Source organism: Hippopotamus amphibius, chromosome 9 (assembly GCF_030028045.1).
Source record: "Hippopotamus amphibius kiboko isolate mHipAmp2 chromosome 9, mHipAmp2.hap2, whole genome shotgun sequence".
NCBI lineage: Eukaryota > Metazoa > Chordata > Mammalia > Artiodactyla > Hippopotamidae > Hippopotamus > Hippopotamus amphibius.
In genome coordinates this window covers 57,265,045-57,284,811 of record NC_080194.1, presented here as the reverse complement: position 1 = coordinate 57,284,811, position 19,767 = coordinate 57,265,045, and the positions used below count along the sequence as shown (strand labels likewise).

General features: G+C 48.4%; 1 protein-coding gene across 1 annotated transcript; it reads right to left on the bottom strand.

Moving 5' to 3' along the window:
• Positions 1-63: 63 nt before the first annotated feature.
• Positions 64-13,185, bottom strand: GPR83 (G protein-coupled receptor 83). Its single transcript, XM_057695598.1, has 4 exons — positions 12,295-13,185; positions 7,445-7,570; positions 4,494-4,627; positions 64-1,626 (listed from the first exon to the last, which is right to left on the bottom strand). The coding sequence occupies exons 1-4, from the start codon at positions 12,655-12,657 to the stop codon at positions 1,005-1,007; spliced, it is 1,245 nt and encodes a 414-aa protein (XP_057551581.1). The 5' UTR covers positions 12,658-13,185; the 3' UTR covers positions 64-1,004.
• Positions 13,186-19,767: the final 6,582 nt, after the last annotated feature.

The window sequence follows — 19,767 nt, the reverse complement described above, 5'->3', positions numbered from 1 at the left end:
CATCACAATGGCCACCATCCAAGGAGGGGTCCTTCAGCCAGGCCTTTCCCACCACTGACTGCAGGATGAAGGCAGTCTGTCCGCTCTGGGACAGTCTTCCCCTTGGGCTCCTCTCCCACCTCATCTTCCAATGTTCTGGTAGACAGTATTCCTGGGAGAAGAGTTCTGGAGTTCGCAGGCAGGCCCATGTTTCTTGCTTATCTCTAAATGGAAAAGTGTAATTCAGCATGAAATGAAAATCACACACACACACACACACACACACACACACATACAGGGAAAAAAGTTGCAACGAAATCCACAGCAGTTTGACAGAACTTATCACAAATTAGTGGGAGAAGGGGGTGCTTTTAATTTTCTTCTTTGTGCTTTTCTGAATGTTCCAAAGTTTCAATAATTGTTTTTCTTTGTTTTAAGGAAGCTCAGTAATTCCTCTTTATTTTAAAGAACCCAACTGGTCTTTTCTTGTCACGGGTTGGGCTACCACAGAACTGGGATTCATCCTGCTCCAGTGACTTCAGAAAGCCAGGCGTACAAACCTTCACGCCGGCCCTGGCTCACTGACCTTTCGCTGGCCAATGGGCCTTTCTCAAGCACAGCCATGCAGCTGGGTCAGCCACACCCCAAGTCCGCCTCTCGGGGGTCCTTCATGGGCGCTCAGTGGTGGATAGGGTTGGAAAGCTGCCTGACAGCTGGAGGCAGTTGACAGACTCAGCCGCCACGTGGGCTGAAGTGGTCCTGGGTCCTCTGGCTCAGGGAACCCGCCTGTCTCAGACGGGAATTCACAAACATGTGTCGAGCTGGGAGTTGTCTTTTCGATTTCACATCAAATGGGTCTAAGAGGCTAGGGCAGAGTTGCCTAGGAACTCAAGCATCCTCAGGCGTCTTCAGGAACTCGTTTCCAGCGTGTGAAGGTGTGTGAGGGCAGGCTCTGTCCGCAGGCCCTTTCCCAGCCTCATCTGGAGCCAGAGCTCCCCACCCCCGCCTCTTCCTGCCCGCCTCCTCTAAGTCATTGCCACAATAGGCTCCACGGAAGACAGGTCTGTCTTCCCAGACTGGAGTTGGGAGGACAAGAGGTTGTTGGCCAGGGGAGCCCTGTGGCCGCTGCTTTTCTCTGTCCAAGCCACCCTGAAGGAGGGGACCGGGGAGGGCGGCCGCTCCTCCTGAGGCTTGGGCGGCCTTCGGCACATGCGCAGTAACGCCTTCAGCTCGACCCTGAAGTTCTCATTGAGCCAGCAGTAGATGAAGGGGTTGTAGCAGGTGCTGCTCATGGCGAACCAGTGGAAGGCGAAGTAGAGGGCATTGTTGGTGCGGATGACCTTACTGGACAGGAGGAGGACGTAGCAGTTGAGGGGGAACCAGCAGAGGGCAAAGAGGACCACCACCAGCATCAGCATCTTGATGGTCTTCTTTTTCTTGCGCCGCAGGGCCAGGTACTGCTCCGTCGTCACGTCGCCGATGGTGTTGCACAGCCACAGCTTCTTGGCCACACGGGCGTAGGCCACGGAGATGATGAGGAGGGGGAGAATGTAAAGCAGCATGAACGTGGCCAAGTCCAGGTACTTCCAGAAGAGGTCGGCTGGCTCAGGGAAGTCTGGCAGGCACAGGGAGCGGACAGTGTCCTCACTGGGGGCAGGGGAGAGAGACAGAGGGAGAGAAAAGGAGGGTGTGCAATTAGCATGGAAAAGCCCCATCCCAAGAACCACTGGCCTCTCCCTCCACTGCGCTCCTGGTACATCTGTCTCTTATAGCACATGTGATGAGAGCACTAGGCTGGGAGTTCTATGTAGGTAAGAAATACACCTAAATGTCCATTAACAGAGGAATGGATAAAGAAGATGTGGTACATATATACAATGGAATATTACTTAGCCATAAAAAATGAAATTATGCCATGTGCAGCACAGATGGACCTAGAGATTATCATACTTAGTGAAGAAAGCCAGACACAGAAAGACAAATATCATATGATATCGCCTACATGTGGAATCTAAAAATATGATACAAATGAACTTATGTACAAAACAGAAATAGACCCACAGACATAGAAAACAACCTTATGGTTACCAAAGGGGAAAGGTGGGAGGAAGGGATTAATTGGGAGTTTGGGATTAACATATACACTATGATATATAAAATAGATAACCAATAAGAATCTGAAAAAGAATTTATACACACACACACTCATGTATATATATATGTGTGTATATATATATATATATATCTGAATCACTTTGCTGTACACCTGAAACTAATACAACGTTGTAAATCAACTATACTTCACTTTCAAAAAAAAGAGAAATACACCTTGATCATTCTGTGTCCTCTTTACTATGTGTTATTCCTAGCCCAGAATAGAGACCCAATAAATATTTGTTCAATAAATGAATGCAACACTGGTGTTCCTAGCCTGAGATTCACTCATCCTGGGAGCACGGTGGATTCAGGGAATCCTGGAATTTCCCACTGCACTACCTACTCCCATTCCAGAGGGGATCTAAGGAATGGGGCAAAGAAACGACGGGTCTTGGGAATGTGAGTGGCAATGCCTGAACTCATACACCTTCAGCCACTCAGACAAAAAGTATTTATTTTCTATGGAATGTAGCCAACCATCTTCAAGTTTTTTAGGGTCGTCTATGTGTGTTGGAAAACCCAGAGGTGGTGGGTTAAGAATATACAGAATGAAGTGGCAGGGAGCTCCCTCAGCAGCTTCCGTCTATTTTGGGGAAGCGAAAACCCCGAAGCCATTCTGACAGAAGGCACAGTTTCAACACACTTACACAATGGAAGTCACAAGACTATTCCTTACATCCCAGAATGAGGGCGCTATGACCCTGAAGAGGGGCAGTCCTCCCTCCCAGGTCACAGGAGAGCAGGAGAGAGAGACAGCCAGGTAGCAAGCACCTGTTACTTATAAGGTGATTGGGGTGGAGACCATTAATTTTTCACAAGGGATCATTTTAAAAGATGCCCTGGGAAAAGCAAGGCAGGAAGTTGTGGCAGCAATCCTAAGCTTGGGTCTTATCTAAAATGTCCAGACTCTTGGGTGTGAGCGGGGTTTTCATACTGTAAAATCTCTACATAGCAATTGCTACTTTCTCATCATACCATATAGCTTGCCAATCTTGTTATATGTCTAGGTGGCCATCACTAGTGAAAGAAAGAAAACTCTGTTTGCTTTTGCCGGCAGAAAAAAGAAATAGCCCTGCACCTGTGAAGGCAGATGGGGAGTCTGAATGCTGGGGAGGGGTGGGTATGTGATTCATTCAATAGCCTAGAATTCAGGGATGGAGCCTTTATAAATTAGTTGAAACTGGCCTTCAGAGCTTGTTTTCTGGACCCTGCTTATGTCACAGGAGTGTGTGTAAATATATGTTTCAGGTGAGGCAACACATGATAAGGCCCACCAGCAGTGTGCGGCCTACATCCCCTTTACTGGTCTAGAGCAGCAGGCCCCCAGCTCCGGCCCACCCCACGAGACACCGCTGGCACCCGTGATCTTCTAGGGGCCTAGGACTACCCTAGGCCACTGAAGATGCACTCTCCACAGGTCCATTAAGAGCCAGAAGTGGCCAGGTGTTTCTCTATGGAGGCCTGGAATATGAAAGCCCAGCTCCCTTGCCTCAAAGCAGGCAAACTCTGTTACCAGTCTGCTTCAGAGCCCCCCCTGTAAACCACACCCTCCCTTGGTCTCTCCGCATTTGCTGTCCTGCTTCTCCACTCCCTTACCCATTACCCTTGGGAGCACTTTCTTACAAATCACGGGCACATGTACCTTCCTTTATCTCAGGATCTGTTTCTAAGGAACTTCAGCTATAGCAAGGATGAACTGATGAGGACCACTCTAAGCTCATTCATTCATTCAGTCAATATGTATTGAGAACTCGGGATGTGGAGACAGTAATTTAGATGCTGGGGACACCAAGATGGCAAAATCAGAAATGGGGCCAGCTCCCCCCAACCTCACAGTCTAACAGGGAGATCACCTTTAATGAACTAGCAGCACACATAAGTATTTAAATTTCAAGACACTGAGTGCTTTCCATTCTGTGAGAGCACAAGACAAAGCATATGATAAAATGGGAGGTGGAGGGTGAGGGGGGTAGAGCATCCTGCCTGAGACACTTAGAGATGTACATGTTTGTCGGTTGTGCAAGAGAATTTAAACATCACCATTTTAAATAGGGCCTGGGTGATCCTGAATCTCAGTCTGGGTGAGTACCTGTCCCCAGTGGCAGAAACTGATCGCTATTGCACTGACCTTGCAGACACAGGGACAGAGAATAAAGAGGGAGCTAAAAGTGTTGAGAAGAAAAGATGATAAAAAGCAGACAACATGCAGAGGATACACACAGGCCTGGAAGCAACAGGATGAGAGGGAGGCGGAGAGACCAGCTGGGTGAGGCAGGTACTGGTAACTGAGATTGAGAGGGGATTCAGATTTCCGCCTGTCAAGGTCCTCCAGACTGCTCTCCACTAGTTCTTCTCACCTGTACTTGAAGGTAAATAATTTCTGGCAGATAGCATGTGGGAGTGAAAAGAACGTCGCCATAGTCCAGATGACTGCGATGTAGATGACACCTTTTGTGATTGAGATCCGGGGTTTTAAGGGATGCATGATGACCTGGAAGACAAGCAAACTGGGCATCACTGGCTGAAGACGGTTTGAAACAAATGAGAAACCCAGACAATGCACCTCACTTGTCACAATGAGGCAGGTAGGTCCTACTTATACAATCAAGCATCCCTTAATTCATTACTGAGCCCCTGAGCTGCATCACCCCACCGCCCAGCTCTGGGGGTAGAAAGAGGGTGTCCTCTGGACTCAGAGACTCCAGGCAGTTCAAATGCCTCTTGCAGGTCACGCGAGGCAGAAGCAGGGTGCAGTGAGCGGGTGGGGAAGGGGCAAAGGGGGCGGTCTGTTCCCATAACGCCCACAGCAAGGCTGGCAGAGGAGCAGCCGTGGTCAGCCTCTGCCTCAGGATCTCAACTCGTCTGTCCATGATTCCAGACCCTTTAGGTTACAAAGAGCTCTGAGGGGTCTGAGGGCGACACATGGTGGGGGAGACCCTCACCAAATTACCATGGGACGCTGCACTGACCTTTATTTGGGGGTTCACCACATTGTTTCTGAAAGCCGTTTCTAAAATTGCAGTGGCCCAGCTTTCCCAAGTCCCAAATGAAGCCAGTGTTAGAGGCTTTGGGCTGAAAATCATCTTGGAATTGATCACTACTGTATGCCAATCAATTCTCCTAAAATGTTTAAATAAAGACTTGAGAATTTAACAGCATCCTCATTTTCAGATTAGAATCATTATTCCTGTTTTTAAGTTGAAGTATACTTGATGTATAATATATAAATTGCAGGTGTACAATACAGTGATTCACCATTTTTAAAGGTTATAAAATACTGACTCTATTCCCCATGTTGTACAACATATCCTTGTAGCTTATTTTATACTTAATAGTTTGTGCCTCTTAATCTCCTACTCCTTTATTACTCCTCTCCCATTCCCTCCTCACTGGTAACCACTAGTTTGTTCTCCATATCTGTGGTCTCCTTCTGTTTTGTTATAGTCACTAGTTTGTTGTATTTTTTTAGATCCCACATAAGTAATATCATACAGTATTTGTCTTTCCCCACTGACTTATTTCACTTAGCATAATGCCTTCCAAATCTATCCAAGTTGCTGCAAATGGCAAAATTTCATTCTTTTTTAAGGCTGAGCAGTATTCCATTAAACATACATACCACACCTTCTTTATCCACCCATCTGTTGATGGACACTTAGGCTGCAAGATTAGAATCATTTCTTGAAAAAGGCATTTGGGGATAGGTGAGTCGGGTCAGGAAGAGAGGTTGTCAAGAGCTGCCCCTGCCTCAGGATGCCACCCCAGGACATTCTGCTGTGTCCTCTCAAAGTCTTCTGCCAATTTTTTAAGTTTTTTTAATGGGAAGAATGGACTAGGCTTTAGAAGCTGCCCAGCACATCTGAATTCTGGACTTTGCCATCCTTGCCCCTCACACTCCTTCATGATTCGGGTTGGTAAGGGAGTGGAAGCCTCAATCAGAGGCCCTGCACGCTTGAAGAACCTGTAAGTTCTGGGGCAGAATCCCATGTGTGGGCAGATGTCACAGCAAGGTGGCCACTGTAGGCAAGACTTGCCCCCTTGTTCCTCAGACCCACATGTGGCCCAAGGGTCAACCCTCAGTTAGCTGTGTTAAATGCAGTGGGTATAGTCCAAGTAAAGGTGATCCAAAGTCCCTCTTGTTGAATTAGAGGAGAAGGTTAAGAAAAGGCAGGAAATATTTGTATGCAACCTTTTGACACTTTGCACCAGAACACCTGGAATGTATATGCCAAAATGACGGCATTTTAGGGTTAAAGAGATCTCAAGGTTTGTCAAGTCCAATTCCCCGTTAGAGGCATGAATCTCCTCTAAAACATCCCTACCAGGTGCTCATCCAAGCCTTGCTTAAATATGACTGGTGACACAAAACTCACCTCCCCAGGTAGCTTTGTCCACCTTCAGACACTTCTATTAGAAAACTCTCCCTCATATTGAACTGCATCTTTGAATCTGTATCTTAGAAGCTTCCAATCCCTTGGTGGTTGTTGTACCTCTTGGAGCTACCTAGAATAAATTCTGTCTCTCTTTGTCCTGGTGGCCCTTGTGATACTGGCCTTTGTAGGTGCCCTCGCGTCTTCTCAGAGCAGACTAGTGATCTTCTAGAGGTCTGAGTGCGAGCCTGGAGCCAGATTCATGGCTCAGTTCTATGCCTGCCTTCATCTATCACCAGGCACGTGATCTTGGGTAAGCTATGCATGCCCCTTTCTGAGCCTGCACACCTTGACTCAGCAGAGACCCAGTGTACAACAACGGGTTGCTGAGTCTGCGTGAGCGAGGCGCCTGCGTGGTGCCGCCCTCCTCCAGGAAGGGCACCCTCAGGTGTGTCTCAGCTCCCTTCACCATATCCACCCATGTGCGTCTCTTGGGGCAGGACCGTGAGCTGGGCCTCGCCACCCGGCCTGCCACCTGTGCCTGCCACCCGCCTGTCCCCCTCCTGCCTGTTTACCTGCTCAACAACCTGGGTCCAGGAATATCCACCTCACCTCCCAGCCAGGAGCCTTGCCTCTGACCCGCAATTATTTGCTACTCTCCTTTCGTCTGTGACTTTCCAGGTCTGCTTTTCTACCCCCCAGAACAAGCTCATTCATTTCTGACACACAAAATGCCAGCAGCAACTTGGAACAACAAACAGGGAATAATGTTTTGCAGGCCCTAGCACAAAGGGCTTCATGTGGCTAATTTAGTGCTCATATTGGTCAATAAGAAGACAAATATGTTCACTGAAAAATAGGCTAAAGCACTGTCTTTAGGCCCCTGGGAAGCAAAGCCAGAGAGGGAAGGACAGGGCGTCGGGGGTGGGTGCCCTCACCTGGTGGCGGTCCACGGCGATGGCTGTCAGTGTCAGGGCTGAGACGTGCAGGGAACAGTACTGGGCGAAGCGGCTGACGTGGCACATGCCCTTCCCGAACACCCACGTGCTATTCACAAAGCGGACCTGCAGACGAGCCCACAGACGTCAGGAGACAGACAGGCCTGGACCCTGACACCTGCTCCCTGTGATCTCCGAGGAGCATCCCACAGGAGACCTCTCCCCCTCCTCCTTCCTCTGCACTGCTGGATTGTGGGTCACACACGCTTTTCCCCAGCATGACTCCTTCTCCATCATTCAGTTCAACAAACCTTGACCCTGCTGCTGTGGCCGGACCCTGTTAGATGCCAGGATAGCGTGGGAAGGACATGGGCTCTGAAGTTAAATTTTTCCCCCTCTAATCTTCTTTTTTTTTAATAAATTTATTTATTTATTTATTTTATTTCTTTATTGGCTGTGTTGGGTATTTGTTGCTGCGCACAGGCTTTCTCTAGTTGTAGCGAGCGGGGGCTACTCTTCATTGTGGTGCACGGGCTCCTCATTGCAGTGGCTTCTCTTGTTGTGGAGCACAGGCTCTAGGCACGTGGGTTTCAGTAGTTGTAGCACATGGGCTCAATAGTTGTGGTGCACAGGCTTGGTTGCTCTGTGGCATGTGGGATCTTCCTGGAGCAGGGCTTGAACCCGTGTACCCTGCATTGGCAGGTGGATTCTTAACCACTGCACCACCTAGCAAGTCCCTCCCCCTGTAATCTTTTCTAGCTGTGTGACCTTGGACAAGGTAGGTAACCTCTCTGAACCACCATTTCCTCATTTTTTTTTTAAAAAAAAAGAGGCTTAAAATTCTCTACCTCATATCTTATTGTAAGGATCAACTTTTTTTTTTAAAAAAGAAAGGCAGAAAGCATTGAACACGATATCTGGCAGATTGCTAGAAAGATATGATTAGAAATAAATAGCTATTTTATGGTAATAATAAAATTCATTTTTGGCTCATATGACTTCAGACTCATGGAGGAAACACATCTGAAGAATCACAACATAGCATGTGGGCTGTGCTCTGGGATGTTGGCTAAGCAGGCCTTGTGATGTATCATCTGGGAAGGAGACCCAGTGGCCTGCAGTGGTGGGAAACAGGGGCCAGAGTCTGGATGGGGAGAGAAGACAGGCTCCCAGGGTGTGTGGGGCCTGGGGAGCAGACCTAGGCCTCATCCCACATTCTCCATGGCTATTTGCTCACTCACTTAGTGCCTGAGCTCCATGAGGAATGCCCCACACCCCAGAGAGATCAGGCATTGATTCTGATCAAGGAGCTTCCAATCTGGAAGAGAAGGACCTCTGTATCTCAGATGCAAGACAGAAATTAGGGCCCAGGCAAAGGGCCACCAGGTGGGGTGGGAGTGGGCTGAGGCAGAGAGAAAGAGAGATGACAGAAAGAAAGAGAGCAAGTCAGCTCAACAGGAAGAATATTGTGTAGTGATTTACAGCAGAGTATTTGCTACTGATAGCTGCCACCTAGGGCAAGGCATTTAGGTCCAATGAGCCTCTACTTTCCTCATCTGTAAAATGGGGCTAACCCTTGTTCACATGATTGTTATGAAACTCAAACACATGTAAAGCAGATAACACAGATAAAGCCGGTATAACAGTGCCCAATACATAGCAAGTACTTAACACTATTAACTGCTATTATTATAACATACTAGACATTTGAGATGAGCTTTAAAGAATAGGTAGGATCTGCACATGTGGAAATAAGAACAAAGGCTTGGCACTAGGTCAAAAGTCCCAGGACCTGTTTGGGGAACATGGGTTGGAATGGTTTGGCTGGAATGTGTGGATGAGAGTCATGAGGGACAAGTCTAGTCTGACCATGAACCTGGGACAGCAGACCATGGACACTGCTCTCTTTGGAACAGGCAGGGAGGAGCTCGGTGAGGGTTTGAGCAGCCCTGTAACATGATACAGCAGGAAATCCTCAGCCGCTCCTGCTTCTCACCTCCCACAATCAATGAATCACCAAAGGCAGCTAGTGTTACCTCAAAGGGTTTTCAAATGCATTCCCTTTTCTTCCGTCTCAAGGCCATGGACCGAGCGGAGTCCCCCCTCTTCTCTCACCTGGACCATGAAAGCCTCCAGACAGCTTTCTTTGTCCTCTAGTTTGTTCCCCTGTAATTCAGCCTTCACACTGCTGAGAGCGTTTCCTTAACCAAAACTCAGAGTACTGTCACCTTGCTGCTTAGAATCATCTTGGCCTTCAAGACAGAGCCGGATGCCTTATGAGCATCCGGGCACATTCACAACCCGGCCCCAGCCCTTCTTTCTGGCCACCTCTGCTTCTCCCCTGTCCTGCCAGCTCCTCCGCTGTGCTTCTTGCCTCCCAGCTCCACTGAGCCACTCAACAAGCCCTTAACACACTGTAAACGTGGACACGCTTGCCTTTGTTCTCCCAGGTCCCTCTGTCTGCACTGAACATTCAACTCGACCTGGGAAATTCCTACTCATCCTGGCCCCTGCGAAATGTCACGTTCTTTGAAAAGTCTCCTTTGACCCTCTCGTGGGACTCCAGCAGGTCAAAATAAACAATTGCCTCTTCCGGGCTCCACCACTCTGTCTACATCTCTGCCATGGGAATTGTGAGTAATTGTTTGCGCTTCTCTCAACAACCAGAGCTGGACTGCATGCTGATGTAGTGTATAAAGTGGACAGAAAGGGAGATCAGGGAGGAAAGATATTGTCACCAACCAGCCCAAGGGCAGGAGGTCTTACCCCTTCAAGAAGCCTGGCTGAGGGCTTAGAAGACCCTCCCCTCAACCTTTTCACTCTCCCTGGTTGCCAGAGCCTTGGAAGCTCTGATAGGAATTTGGATCGGGGTGGTTGCATGGGTCAGGTTGAAGGCCAAGCTGATTTGGATCAACCAGGGGATTGGGGTCCTGGGTTCTCGGGATCTTGACATCCCCTCTCTTACAGGAGATCCTCCAGGTAGGGCTGTCAGCTCTCAGCTACAGCCTGCCTCCCTCCCCACTTTTGCTGTGTCTGCTGCAGATCTAGCCATGCATCCTGCTCTGGGCAGCAGCAAAGGGCCATGCCCTGGGGCCTCCCAGTTCCCATCCTGGGTGGCCCAGCCCAACCCCAGCACTGCACATTGTCAAGTCAGAAGACAAGGGGGAGCCAAGAGGAGCCAGAGATGCACTGTCCTGTGCTTTAAGGCAGTAGGGGGGAGTGTGTGTGCGGGGGGTGGTATCTGGAAGCCCCTTTGTCCTTGGCTAGTGCCCAGGGAATCCTGAGTGGACAGAAATCTGTTAAATGTAAGCAGGAAGGAGAGCAGGAGAAGTCTGTGGTTTGGAGTAGTGGCCCAAGAGTGCCCCGCCCCCAGGTCCTGGTTGAGTGGCTAAGTGGACAGACCTCTGGCTGGACTTGAGGCAGTGTAAGTAATTCTCATCCTGGCTCTGCCAATTCCCAGCCCAGTGGCCTTGGAAGAGGTGTTGAACCTCTCTGTGCCTTAGTTTCCTTACCTGCAAAATGTGAGTAATGGTCTCATAAGTGAGGGCAAGAGAGAGAATGTAGTTTTAAATATAAGGGTCGGAAGGATATTCGCACAGGTGGGTAGGCTTGTAGGAGTTCGCCCTCTTCTTTTTGCTTGTCTGTTATTTCTGGTTGAGTCTGTGCGTGTGTGTGTGTGTGTGTGTGTGTGTAAGAAAGAGACAGAGAAAGAGATAGAAAGATATATGAACAGATGCTGCTTGGTAATAACTCAAGTATCAATAAGGTTATTCCAGAAATTGGAAAAATGCAACTCATGTTGCAGAAATACAAGATGTAACTGTCATGATGACTGCATGGTCATAGCCCCCCCCGGGCCCAAGTCACAGAGGAAGAAAAGTGACACCACTAACGCCCAGCAGTCAGGGATCGGTGCAGATTGGGGGAGGGAGAAGGGGGCTTACCCACCATCCTTGTGCAAATGCCCCCAGGCTGCCCCAGCTCTGGCACCCAAGCCCTCCTCACCTTTGTCTCTTCCACAACACAGACTTCATACACAGTCTCACTTGCAAACCACAGAAGGGAAATGCAATTTAAATAAGTGGTTTAGGAAAATGCACTCAGGGTTCCGTTAACAACTAGCAACTGTTTTATATTTCAGCTTGGCGCAAAGCAGCATCCCATGGGGGGGGGGGGGCATTTAATGGGCTGTACTCTGGGGTGGGGGGTGACCTAACAATCTATGTGGGAATTACAAGGGGCTTTGATTTACTGCTCCATCATCAAGCAGGCTCCTGCTCAGTGACATTAAACAGGAAATGGTCATTCATTCACAGCTGGCTTCAGACACTCGAATCATCAACCCCAGTGTCATGAGCTGCAGAAGCTCTGCCTTAGAAGATGAGAGATGGAGAGAGAGAGAGACAGAGAGAGCAGAGAGACAGACAAGAGAAGTCAAGGAGAAAGGGGAGGAGAGAGAGAGAACAGCAAACAGAGGCAGAGAGAGACAGAGTTGCAGACAGGAGAAAAGATGAAGACACAGAGAGACAGAGACAGAGAAGAGAGACAGACTCCAGAGAGACAGACAGGCAGAAAGACAAACACAGAATTGACAGAGACAGGCACACTAAGAGACAGAACAACAGAGGAGAGTGTTGAGAGAGGAGAGATGAGAGAGCAAGAGAGAGACTAAAAAAGATGAAGACAGGAAGACAGGCAGAAGAGGGGGACCGGCAGGGAAATGAGGAGAGAAACCGAGTGGAGAGAGGGAGAGGGACCCAGAGAAACAGAGACAGAAATAAGAGACAGCGAGAGAGAGGGGACCACAGAGAGAGGAGAGAGCGGAGCGCCGGCCCAGCCCTCGGCCTCACCAAAGTGAAGGGGGTGTTGAGGAGAGTGATCATGATGTCGGCGACGGCCAGGTTGACGATGAAGAGGCTGGTGGCCGAGTGCATCCGCTGGTTCTTGAAGATGACATGACAGACCAGGACGTTGCCAAAGAGCGAGAAGATGATGATGAAGGAATAAGCCACGATGAGCAGGGCTTTCCCCGTGGGGTTCTGGGACTCGGCTCCGTAGCGCCTCTGGCCCACGAAGTTCTGCCAGTCGGAGAAGCTATAGTTGTTCCAGGAGAAGTGTGAGGAGTTGGGCCCCGCCAGGGCCGCCTCCAGGCTCTGCTCATCCGCGGCTCGCACCACGGGGAGGAGACAGAGCAGCACCCAGCGAGCGATCATCTTGGCAGGAGCCTCAGCGCCCGCGGCTGGGCGGGCGGGACGTCCCACCAGGCCGCGCACGTGCGCTCAGGCGCGGGGAGAGGAGCGCGCGGGGCTGTGCGCACAGGGACCCCCGGCCTGGCAGCGCCCGGCGGGCGCCCGCTCCCCGCCGGCCTCCCGCCCGCTCCCCGCGCGCTCCGGGCCGCCGGCCGCACTTTTGTGTCTCTGCTGCGCCCCCCGGCTGCGGGCGAGCGAGTACCTCTGCCTATCCAGCGGCGCGGCGTCTCTCCCGGCGACGGTGACGCGCTCCAGCTCGGCGAGCCTCCCCACCCCCGGCCCCTGCCCGCCCTCGCTCTAGAAATAAAACTCCAGCCGGGCGTCAGGGCTCTTTCCCTAAGGACAGTCATCCGCGTGCTTTCTGCTTAAGCCTCGCCCTTGGAAAGGGAGCGGGAGGAAGGCGCCCGGGGACGGTTGGGGTTGCGGGGGGCGCGGCAGGGACTGGGGCCGCCCCTCCAGGCAACCCCGTGTTCTGCGCGGCGTTACTCTGGTGCCGTCTGAGCGTCAGCCTTGGCAGGTTTCAGGTTGAGATGTGTCACTGGGCCCTGCCAGTTCTGGCACAAGGTGAACAATGCAATCGATTGTAGGCTTTCTCCAAGCGCCTTCAGCGATCAGGCTTCAGACGTCCTGGGAGATTGGCCAGGTTTTATTTCCTCCCCTTCACTGACATAATGTGTGTGTGTGTGCGGGGGGGAGGCTTTGTTTTCACGGAAACATTTCAAAGCAGTTCTCCTGCCGTGATTCAAGAATCAAAGGCAATGAATAGCTCTGTGCCCACTTCTTGGGTAACTGAGTTTTCTGCCATGGGAGTTTTTGAAGCTGTATCATCTGTAAGGGATGTTACCCATGTTGTTTTCTGTTCCCCACATACTTCTCCAGGAAATCTTGATATCTTGCTCACCTGTTCTTTCATTATCCTCTGTGAAGTCTCTCCCAGTTACCCCTGCCCACCCCCCACCATCCACCCCACCCAATCCCATGGAATTAGAGTTAAATTCCAGTTTTGTCACGTCCTAGCTGCAAAATCCTGAGCTAGTTATTTAACTTTTATAGCCTTGGTGGAAAGCTTTCCTTTTCCTGTACGTGAGGTTTTCAGAGACCCCGTGTAGGGACCTCCCACCACATGGCTCTGGGGTGCTATATTCAGTAATCGGTGGACTACTTGTAACTGCCCCCTCACCCGTTCTATTGGCAAACCCCATATAGACTCTTTCTTGTCATCACACCCTGCTGAGCAGTGCCCTTAGGCTAAGACTCCATCAAATGACTCAAGCCCAGCTACCTTCTAAGTTGTCCACTTGGTTCAGGAGAAATCCTGCACCTTTGTCGCACCCAAACCCTGGAGAACAAACCACTCCCACCAAAGTCCTCTTTTCTCATTGGGTCATGAGGGGAAGCCTAGCCACCTCTCACTCTGGAAATTTTCCAGGAAAATTAGACATCAACTTCTGTACCTCCTTGAGCTCCAGGGACACAGGTCAATAAGCAATTAGAAAATGGCTTGATAAGTGTCACCATAGTAAAGTACAAGGTGCACTTATCTAGGTGAGAGGGAATTGGGGACGTTTTCCCAGAGAAAGTGACACTTCAGCTCAGTCCTAAGGGACCAGCTAAAGACATTAGGTCACAGAGGAGGAGGCAGAGGGAAGAAGATGGAGAATTCCATAAGGAGGGAATCATGGCACGTGCAAAGCCACGGAGATGAATGTGAGTATGACTCATTCAACAACTGCAGGAGTGGAAAGAGCTAGAGTGTGTCAACTAAAGAAAAACATACAGCCTAGAAGTTTCCAGTTATGTTTTGTTCAGGGACCTTACTGAAGACTATAGCCTGGGAGTCAGCCTCTCAGGTAGCTCTGAGGAACTCTTCCATAGAGGTAAGGGAGGAGCCAGGATATAAAGGAGTATTTGTTAAAATAAAAATAAACAAACAAGTAGTTGAACCTCAAAAGATTACTGCTAATCAAAAAAACAGACATCTTAAGTTAATGAGGTTAGTGCTTTTCTATGTATGGAAAGGTGCAAGAGTCTGGGCTCACTGAAATTACTCCTTTGACATGCATCTTAACAATCTAGGGCCAATATCTTCTTTTCCCCCATCCTGAATTCTCCTCAGGGCACACTGTCGGGTCGGCTGCAGTGGCTGATGGATTTATGGCTGGTAACAGTCTTTGTTTGCTGAAATGGCAGATGACATTTTTTTTTGTCCGAAGAGTTGAGTGGAGAGAGAGGGCTGGAGAGGTAGACAGGGGCCCAAACAAGAAGGGTCTCATCAAGATCTGAATAATTTCCAGAGAGCAACAGGAATTCACAGAAGGGCTGCAACTAGAGACTGAGAAGATCAGATTTGCAGTTTAAAAAGACCAGTCTAGCAACTAGAGAATAGAGGTTGGGGCTTGAGGCAAGAGTTTTGAAGGCTGTTTAAGTGATCCAGGAGCAGAGGGGAGACGTGGATCCAAGTGCCAACAAGGCGAGGGAGAGGGAGATTGGAGGGAGGAAGTAAGTTCTCAGTGTGTTTGAAGTCAAACACAAAAAAACACCAAAAATCCTCCTTGGACCTCAGCCCCTCCCAGAGCTTTTAGGCTACCTTTCTCCATTATCAGAAGTTCAAAGAGGTCCACTCTTGTCTCCAGTTTATCACCTCACATTCCCTCGTTAAACAACTGTATCTGGGAGGAGAAGGTGACGAGCAGATGTCCTTCAATTCTGCTGATGGACCTGGTGGGTCTCACAGAATCATGTGGTTGGGTTAGGGGATTATGTGGCTGATCCAAGGAGAAGGGACAGGGATGCCAGGCAGATGAAACAGTAGATATTTAGCTACAGGAAATAAACCAAGAGACTGCCTGTGAACATGTAACTCAAGAGCTTGGGTGGACAGGATGCTCCATCAGGATGACTTGGCAGCATCTCAGGGAGGCAAGTCTCAAATGCAATGGTGATTTGGAAAACAGAACCCTGGTTAGTTGAATTAATCCCAGTGTTGAGGCACTTCCCTGGTGGTGCAGTGGTTAAGAATCCGCCTACCAATGCAGGGGACACGAGGTCGATCCCTGATCCAGGAAGATCCCATATGCCAGGGAGCAACTAAGCCCATGCGCCACAACTACTGAACCTGCGCTCTAGACCCTGCGAGCCACAACTACTGAGCTCACATACTGCTGCTGCAACTACTGAAGCCCGCGTGCCTTCACAACAAGAGAAACCACTGCAATGAGAAGTCTGTGCACTGCAACAAAGAGTAGCCCCTGCTTGTCTCAACTAGAGAAAGCCCGTGAGCAGAAACGAAGACCCAGCGCAGCCAAAAATTTAAAAATAAATACATAAAAATACAAAGGACTTAAACACTTAAAAAAAAAAATCCCAGTGTTGAGAAAGAATGTATGGGCAGAGGAGGGCTACGCAGCAACACGCACAGAGAAAGAAACCCAAGGTAGGCAGGGTCCTTCCCAGATCTGTCATCGCAGTCCCCTGCTTGATGCTCCGGACAGCACACTAATCCGGAGTACCTCATTCCTGCACGTTGATTTCCTGCTCACCACGTTCACCTTGCAGGTGTGAGGGCATTTGTGCCAGGGGCCTGAAACTTTCTCTCTGAAAGACAAGATGACATATTTTAGTTCTTACTTTTCAAAGAAGTAAATCCTGATACAAAGTTTCCAGTGCAAGCGTTTATTGGGGGAGTGGAAGTAAACAGGTGAAGGAAAAGTGGAAAAGTGAGACAAGGAAGGGAAGGTGGCTGATAAAGAGTGTATTGTCAGACCAGCTACCACTGCGGGCACCTGAGCTTAATCCTGCTGGGAAAGCTGGGGTAAAGCATACGTCAGCTGTCCAAGCCAGGTGAGGGAGCCGGGGTATCTATACACCACCTCCTGCCAATCACGGGTTGCAGGCAGCTCCCGGGGATGGAATAATTCTCCAACACTTCCTGCTTGCCAAGTAGGCAGCTGAAACGGGCTCCGGAGGCCAGCCAGCTCCTCAGGCTGCAACTGGAAGTTGTACTGGTGTGCTCTGAAGGGGTCAGGGATACTCACAATATCCAAGGGTAGGTATAAAGTCTAGGATCACGTCCTCTTCCTCTTCTCCAGGCATCCCGCTCTCTGCTCAGCCAGTCCTGGGCCTCCCGAGTTTCCAGCCGAGCACCACCGTCCTCGACTTACTCTGAACTGCTGGAACAACCTAGTGCTTAATGAAAGAACGTCTCCCCTCTCCCCACACTAAGACTAAGTTATGAAGAGAAGTTCCTTCTTCAGAGGCTTTATTGGTTCTGTAGCATTACTACTGCTATAACTAAGGAGATTCGAGAAGATGCAGAGTTTCCAGAATGTAGCAGCTCCTTCTTTTGTGCCTGCTGAATAAAACCAAGGACACTGTATACAGTCAGTACGTGCTGTTGGGGAGAAAAAATTTTCTTCTACCCATTTAGGTTCTTTTGGCTGGTCTGTTAATTAAACTGACAAAAGACAGGTTAACGAAAGAAAAGCAAATTTAATTACATACATATGGGATTCCAACAGGCAGTGAGAGCATCCCTGAGAGTCAGGCAGTTGAGGCTGAGGTGCCATATACTGAACAAAGAAGGTGGTTGGGGTCTGGGGCTTCAAAGGGAAGGAAGGTGATCACAGAAGACAGGAAGAGCACATGTCTGGTACACAAATGTTTGCCATGCCGTGCAGGGACACTGGGACAGAGAGGACTCCGAACAGATAGACAGGCCCTGCTGGGTTTCCCCAGGCTTTCCACGGGTAGCCCACACTCTCTGTAGTTATTTCTGGTGACAGCTCTCTTCCTGGACCAGCTCCTCTGTCTAAATTCTTTTAGGCAGTTAAGGAAGCGGTAAAACAACAACTCTTCCTGAGTCTTTTGGGCCTTAATTGACTTCAGCTGAAACTAATCCATAAGCCAAAGTGGCATATTTCAGAGAGGCTCATTCTGAACCCCTTCAGTGCCAAAGAGTAATTATATTTCTGTCTCTAATAACAGTCACAAATGTTAAACAAACCAGAGAGCAGAGTTTAGTGTTTACCTCTTTCAAATGGACTTGAAACAAAACATAAAAATATCAAATCACTTCACAAGTATTTTTAATAAAAACTAGACAAAGAACTGTAGAATAACAATATCACACAGAGGCCTTAGAAAGGTGTTTCTGAGAGCCTCATCACACCAAGATCCCCGGCACCACAAGCAATTGCTCACTTAACACCAATATTGTTTCCTGAAAAGTCCTACTTGATTTAAAAAGTCACCATCCTACAGTCCTCCTCTGGTGACAATCATAGTGGCAGAGGGAAAGAAAGAACACTTAGTACCATTGCCAGTACATGACAGCCACACAGAGTTTGTCTGTTTTAATGGCAAAATTGAATGTCACCTTACTTGAGTCACAAATGAACAAAGTAGGGCTGAAATACTGACTTTGGCTGAAGATAATCTCGAATGCAATAAAAATATAAAGCCTGTGGTCTGGTTATGCTAGCACCTGGTTCCCAAGTTCTAATATACTGGAGCCACAGGGTAAAATGGTATATTTAGGATAAGTAAAAAGAAGTACACACAACCAGCCTACAGTTTGTGGCTCCAATTTTTTGTAAGTTGCTTGATCTCACCCTGCATGTTTACATAGAACTTTCATGAATGATGGCATGGGTATTGGACCAACTCATAACAGCATATTTAACCCATGGCCTAGATAAATGACAGCATGTGTTGTAACCACCACAGGACTGCTGGTTAGTGTTGGTGATTCAGGGTGCCATCCTCCACTATCTACTCCTCTCGAATTAAATGTCCCCCTGGGTGATCTCAGCCATCTCTACTGGCTGAACCATCATCACTCACCAATCACTCCAAATTGTACCTCTGCTTACCACCTCTTTGAATGATCCACATCAACATGATATAGTCAACTGTTGGTTGGACATCTCCACCTGGAATACCCACACACACTTAAAATTCAACCAGCTACAAACTAAACTTCTCATATTGCACTCTTCCCTCACTTTCTTCTACAAGCCTCTTTTCTTGTTCACCAGTTCACTATGGTTAGAATCTCAGGGTCTTGTCACAGCCCACCAATTTCATGGTGCTATGTATTTGAAGATGCTGTTATTTCTCTGTCTAGAATCATCCCCTCTCTCACCCTCGGGACAGAAAAACTCGTCTTCCTTCTTCGAGACCCTGTTTCTCTCCTGTGAAGATTCACAGACCCCCTTGACTGCCACAACTGCAGAACAAGCAGAGTCAGTGTCCCCAGATCTTCTCATTTAAAACTGCTCCCATACCATGTGATCTGTTCTCTGATGTTGCCCTTCCCTTTGGTAGTCAATTTGCAATTTATCTCTCTTTCCAATTAAATAGCTCTTCCAGGTCCAGATTGATCTTGTTCTTATCTTCCTACCTCCCAGAGCCTTGCCCAGCACCTGGACAGGGAAAATGGGCAGGACTGTGGCAGAGACTTTGAACCTGGAATCAGACAACCCAGGATGCAAGTCTTAATTTTTCTGAATACTCCCTTTTCTATCTAGTAGGGTCCAGAGACATATCTATGTTTTAATTATTTAAAATTTTATAAACTGCATCCTCTACACTCAACGTAAAATCTACCTTCTGAGAAAATAACTGTATTTTCTGGTTCTATTGCTGGTTAACCACTTAAAATGAGGGTTTCTTCAGTAAATTTCTAAGGTTGCAAAGAGAAGAAAATATAGTTCTATGGGTAGAGCCATGGAACTACTGTTACAAGGAGATTTTCTGTAATCCTACAGGTTGAGTCATATTTCTTAGCACCAGCTCTAATTCTATGCTCTTAACTGCTCTGGAGCTATTTTTTCCTTCTCTTTTATTTCTGCTGTGCTTTGTTGCAAACCAGATCCTCGGAAAGTGAAAGAGGATAATTAAGCATGATATTGAAGCCATTTGATTAATATTGCATTTTATAGAGGGAGGAATGCTAAGTGTTCTTTTATAACAGCAATACCAAATAAAAATTTTGTTAAAGCAATTTCTAGAAAGCATCACCAGATCTGCAACTCATTTTCACAGGATATAAGCAATAGCTATCATTGATCTTAC

Excerpts from the sequence above, each read along its gene's own strand:
- GPR83 (XM_057695598.1), bottom strand. The coding sequence starts at position 12,657 with ATGATCGCTCGCTGGGTGCTGCTCTGTCTCCTCCCCGTGGTGCGAGCC. Across the intron at positions 7,571-12,294 it reads TCAACACCCCCTTCACTTTG|GTCCGCTTTGTGAATAGCAC; the intron begins GTGAGGCCGAGG and ends GCTCGTCTGCAG. Across the intron at positions 1,627-4,493 it reads TTATTTACCTTCAAGTACAG|TGAGGACACTGTCCGCTCCC; the intron begins GTGAGAAGAACT and ends CCCTGCCCCCAG.